This window comes from Limulus polyphemus, unplaced genomic scaffold (assembly GCF_000517525.1).
Source record: "Limulus polyphemus unplaced genomic scaffold, Limulus_polyphemus-2.1.2 Scaffold596, whole genome shotgun sequence".
Classification (NCBI taxonomy): domain Eukaryota; kingdom Metazoa; phylum Arthropoda; class Merostomata; order Xiphosura; family Limulidae; genus Limulus; species Limulus polyphemus.
In genome coordinates, this window is record NW_013666206.1 from 439,697 (window position 1) to 446,022 (window position 6,326).

The following is a 6,326-nucleotide window of genomic DNA, read 5'->3' on the forward strand; positions in this document are numbered from 1 at the left end:
ATAAGCAACTAATTGCATTAAAATGATTCAATATACAGAACTGAAACTTTTCATACGTTTTACTGATATAAACTGTAATGTTTCTATATAGTAAAAGTGCGACCCTTTATAGAAATAATAATAATAATAGTTTTTTTTTAGAACTCCGGTTTTTTAGTATTAAATTTAAAAATTGCATCAATAAAAATAAAATCAAACCCACTCGTACAGTCCTAGTTAAAGTCCTGTTCTATTTGTAAGGAGAGTAGTTTTATTTAAAATTGTGTTCTGTTAGAAAAAAATGGTTGTTGCACATACTATAGTTATTTTTCTAATTATCTGAATCTTGAATATCCAAAGTATAAAACTTGTTTATGGATTTTTATTTATGGTGCCGTACGATAGATGGCTTTACATTTCATAAGCCTCAATCACCATTTCTGCCATTGAGATCTTGTCGTATTTCAGCACAACAGATGGCACAATAGTATTTATTATTTCGGTCGTGTGTATATACTTCTATTCTTAAAACAAATCAAATTACATTATTCAACGATGATCTTTCAATAATACGATTGCAGGAAATAATAGGTTTGTTGGTTCGTATTCTTGCAAGAAACTGTTAGATATCAAACGTACAGTTGGTGTGAATGTGGCTTGTATTCACTATGAGAAAAACCTATATACTGGATAGGTGAAGTGAAAAAAAAGTGTCATTGACCACTATTCAGTTCTTCACATTATATAGCAGAACAGTAGCAGATATAATGAATAAACTTAGTATTCCGAAACTAGTAACACCCAATAACGCACGTTGATCAACTGGACCTCCCTTGATCTTAGACTTCGAAATTAAACAATTTTCGGAATACTATGTTTGTTAATTATAAACTGTTAGGTAATTTTCACTAATTATTTTTCTTTTTCTTTTGAGTAGTATAATTACTTTGAATGGAAAGGTCCCATAAAGTTAGTCTTAGGTCATTGTTAAATAAAGTGTTCGTTTTTTCTTACCTGAATCCAAACCTTTCAGAAATTTTGCTGCACCATTGTTGTCATCTACGTAGATGATAAGACTATACCAGCCCTTACGAGAAACGGCTGTCAAATAACGGGAATAAATCCCATCTCCCTGGGTAACATCTGGATCTGGAAAATCAGAGGTTATAATATTTTAATATATTTATCAACATTTAATTTTGATTCGTATGTGTGGTTTTATTAAATACATGTATCTATATTTAGATTATAATGTGTGGTTTGCCAAAGTATGCTTGATAATTTGGGCAATTAATCGTTTCGTCATCAAACTCAAAATTGTAGGGTTAACTTCAGTGCATTCGTAACAAAGATCGACACCAAATTATAACTAATCAGACAGCAAACTCAGATGCAATATTTTTATGTAAGAATTATCTAATTAGTTAAATAACATATATTTTATTCATCTAATTACACAACTAAACAACTGGCCTAATTAGAAAGAAATGTTTTGTTGTTGTTGTTTTTTATAAAATAACTTATAAGAAGTAAATTTCATGATAGCTTTATTCTAATTTTTGAAAACGTTATCAAATAACATAACTTTAGAGTTACAGCAATGTATATTCCAAACAACGACCAAACTAGTAACTAAGCGGACAATAGCATGAGCTTTTGATTAAGTAATCATACATCTGACTAGGATAGGAATTGCGATACAAATAAAGTGTATTTTACTTAAATCATCAATTAATTTTTATTAATAAGAGATTATAATTTATATTCATGGTTTCATAATAAGAATCAAAACTGATTTTTTGTCACATTAAGTTTTTGTTGTTGTTTTTTAATTAGCAGTATTTAATTAAAATAATATCGCACCACTCCTAGAGTTTAAAACTGTAGATAACGCCAACATTTTTTTCATTTGGATACGTAAAAGTGCAGTTGAAAAAACAGAAATTTGAAAGAGATTCTGTTTTTCCCTACAATGGACGATTTAGAGTGGCGAAAGTTTGTTTTTTTATAATGATTCTAACGATGATGATTTGTACTTTCTTTACAATGTGAAAAAATTTTGTAATAAAAATTCTATAATGTTTATATCTTATTGTTTTAGTAAATATTTATATTTAATTTCCATAATAAGTTAAATAAAATTAATTGTTTGAAACTTAACAACTAGCCTAATTTGATAGACATGGTTAGCAAGATGGTATAATTGCTAGTGTCTCGAAACATAGTCCAAACATAATTTTCAATGTCCGATGGGTAAGCCTTCCCGATCCAGCTTATTTATGTTTTGTAAATTTCGACATGACGATTTTGATTTACTTTATTCATTATAAATTTCATATTATTAGAAATACAATCATATTTAAACAATAATTGTAAATAAGGATAATTATAATATATATTAATTAAGTTTCAATGGAAAATAAAACTTACCAAACATAAACATTTTACATATAACCAATAGAGGGAGCATGAGAGCATATAACATGAAACAAGCCATTGAAAACACCTGCGGGTATAAGTCAAATAACTGTTGATATCTTCATCTCTAAAAAACCTTTGATCTGTAATCATTGTTCACAATACATAAAAATGTTCTTACCACCTAAACCGTTATCAAACAATTGAAACGACTTCTCATTGCCGCTGGAGTCAACTACTTTTGTTTCCACCTTTGCGTTTGAAACTGGATAAACGCCACTTCTAACATCAACATAAACAATTGGCAGCCCACCAATGTTTTTCTAGAAAAATTAATGAGTAAAAATAAACGTGTATATTAACTACCTCCAGCATTTTTTATAATGATCTTCGAACTTATTATTTTCTAGAAATTTGTCTCAACATCTTAGAACATTTGCGTTTCTTGATTACATATGCTGCAAATACAGACTAATTTGAGTTATTATTAGCTTTTGTAAATACAAAAGAAAAAGAGAGAGAATAACGTTGGTTTGAATATATACTTTCGATGTGGTTAAAATCACATTGGACAGCAGATCTTGTTTTATTTTTTAGGATGCTTTTTTTTTACATATTTGAAATTAACTTTCCTTGTTTTGTATTTTAAACCATTATGGGGAAAATTATTGTCGAAAAAAATCTGCAGTCAAAAGTAATTTTTAAATCGTTTTCGATTGCGATGCTTTGCAAGCGTTTGGTATTCAAGCTTACAGACCGATAACCGAGATTTTAATACAGACACATGTTGCTCATTTCGCCTGTGGAATACTCATATTTTAATTCTTTATACATTTGCATCAAACCATTTAACCTGAATTTGAAATTTCTAGTTTTCTACCAGACACATTTTTTTAACCCACGTTAACACGCAATTGTTATAAATAAATATGTATAAATACAGGAGTATGTCTATTGTATGCAGGGTGTGGATGGATCTTCACCAAAATTGGTATGGAGGTTCATTGAGTCCATGCGGGAATACATACAACTTTTCAGTTTTGCATTTTTGCGGTTTTATGGACGTTTTTTACCACTACCTCACCTCCGGTGGATAGATCTGCAACACATTTGGTGTGGAGGTTTATTGAAGTTCCATGTAGAGATACAAACAAGACTTGCGGTTTCACATTTTGGGTTTTGCAGTTTTTATGGGCGTGTTTTACTATTACATATAAGGGCAGCAACTTTTCATGTCCTAAGATAACCTTTCATTAATCATGAATTTACATAACTTATATCCAGGGGACGGGTAATCCAGCTAGTATATAATATATTAAAAGTAAAAAACAAAAACGGCATTATTTGTTTCAAGTGACTAATTTCGGTAACACAGTTATCATCATAAAGACTTTGTGAATACAGCGTTAGTTTAGGTTATACTAAATTTATACGACATTCACAAGCCTTGAATAGTAATTTTGTTACCAAAAGTAGTCGGCTGGAACAGCTAATAAAAACTCTGTCATTGATTGTGTCAGAAACATTGTGTTTGTTTTTTCCCCTTTAATATACAGTAGCACAATGTGCCTGAAAAAGTTATAAATACATAATAACTGATATATTTTTCGAGTTACGACCACTTTAACTTTGTTATAAAGCACAAAGTATGTTACATAAACATGGTGCGTGTGTAATACTAGAAGATATAAATTCAGTACTTGATTATTAGTACACGCACACACATATAAATGTTTATTTATTTTAAGAAATATTTAAATATTTACCTTCAATAAAGTTAGCTTACCTCTTCTTCGGTACTAAGCCAAACATTAGCAGTAATTGCTCTTTTTTCACTTGATTCTTTAGCTGATACCCAAAGAAGAAATGGATAACTAGTTGTTTTTCTAACATTCACCGAAAACTTCCATTGACCAGCCTGTACATTATAGAAAGTCCACGTTATATACAGAATTTCAGTAGAGCTTGGTTATTCAATAATAAAACCCTACTGAACATACGCGCTTCATGAACATGGCAGTTGTGTAATCGAAACGAACAACAACAAAAAACAAAAAGAAAAAACACCGCTTTGTTATTCAATACAAAAAACCTTCTTAAACACGAGCTTCACAAACATGGTAGTAATGTAATGGCAACGAACGAAATAAACAACACCGATTTATTTTAATATGTATATATATATTTGAGCTTACACTTATAACGGTCACTTCATGATGCTAGGAAAGCACATAGATTTAAAAAAAAAAGCTATTAGAAACACAATACGAAACCCTATAACCCGATCGCTTTCGAAACATGAGCCTTTCTTCATCACGAACAGTTTACCCCTGATAAAGAAAGGTCCACCCATCGAACAAGCTAGAGTTAGAGGGTTTTGTCTATTTGCCTTATAATGATCAATACACTGTTATATGTCTATATTTATACATACTATTTTGTATATGGGTTAGTATATTGTTAGTTTGTATATTAATTAGAGGGTTTTGTCTATTTGCCTTATAATGGTCAATACACTGTTATATGTCTATATTTATACATACTATTTTGTATATGGATTAGTATATTGTTAGTTTGTATATTAATTAGAGGGTTTTGTATATTTGCCTTATAATGATCAATACACTGTTATATGTCTATATTTATGCACACTATTTTGTAATACCAAAAAAGTTTTTCGAAACTTCTTAGGCCAGAACTTTTTAATAGATCATACATAATCAGAATTTCCAGGACTTATTTTTAACCTTAGACAATAATCAGGAAATTTTTCCCTAGAATGCACAGATATACGTTTAATAAACATTAACCTTATATGCCAGTGGCTCATAATGGTCTGCCCTTGGGTCACATCAGACCCTCAAAAGCATGATTCGTGCCACACTGTGATCAGATATGTCAAAAAATAGTGTTTTTAATCATAATACTCAAGAGTAAGGGACATTATATTTGAAGAACAATGTAGTTTCCTACCAGTTTAGAATCGGCTCTTGGCTTTATGGTCATCTTAATTGACCTAGTGTGGAAAGTAATTGGTGACCACTGTTGTATGCCAACAGGGTTCATTTTCTAGTCATTAATTGTTCGACGATATTACACCGTCCGCTCTGTTGTGATTCCTAGAGGTATACACAGCAATACATGTATAATGTCTCTTTCATTAACGTGATTATCCACAGTATTTAGGAATATAAATGTTCTTCATCAGTTATTAATTGAAAAACGTATTCCGTGCTACATGTTTTTAATGTACGACTTATGTATAAAACGCTTTGTTTGACCTTAATTTTTCATTGTTCCTTTTCAAGTAATATAGGGAAATTTATATTACGTTATTATAAAAATCAAAGCAAGCAAAGAAAGTTTGTTGCACTAACCTCTGCTTTTTTTTCATTAAATCCTAGGACAGTGAAGTACCTATTGTTAACGATTTCACTTCTATCAAATATTTTCCCACTTGGGTCGACCAATTTCAAGCTACTTAGAGCAATTGGTGACTCTCCTGGGTCACTCAAGTCTCTCCCATAAAATGAAACTCTTAGGTCTTTCCTTACAGTTTTGTCAACAGTAAACTCGAATGCGATGTTTTTCACTGACCCAGCCCAGGACTGGGAAGCAATCTGAAGAAAATAAATCAGTCTTCTTTAGTAAACAAAATTAAATAACCACAGTATAAATATTGATCAAAAATGTCTGCAAATTCTACGTCATAGCTCAGAAACTTTAGAACTAAATGCTGAAATGCTATTACATACTGAAAAATAGGGTTGGTAGGCAAGCTTTTTTTATATTTTTAACGTCCTCGAAAATAGGGTAGGAAGGTGGGTTATTTATTAAAATGCAGATACGTATTTTATGATATAAAACAATTGTAATATATCAGATTGTACTAGATGCTAAGCACTATCAGAAAGTATCATTAGGCATAT

At 30.5% G+C, this 6,326-nt stretch overlaps 1 protein-coding gene across 1 annotated transcript in view; it reads right to left on the minus strand.

The window, feature by feature from the left end:
* The window catches only part of LOC106459351 (calcium-activated chloride channel regulator 4-like), a 38,819-nt gene that overhangs the window by 6,790 nt on the left and 25,703 nt on the right, over positions 1-6,326 (minus strand). The window contains exons 9-12 of the mRNA XM_022385826.1: positions 5,775-6,017; positions 4,184-4,315; positions 2,579-2,720; positions 994-1,128 (exon numbers count right to left, since the gene is read on the minus strand). Of these exons, the coding sequence (XP_022241534.1) occupies positions 994-1,128; positions 2,579-2,720; positions 4,184-4,315; positions 5,775-6,017 (652 nt within the window). The remainder of the gene's footprint in view (positions 1-993; positions 1,129-2,578; positions 2,721-4,183; positions 4,316-5,774; positions 6,018-6,326) is intronic.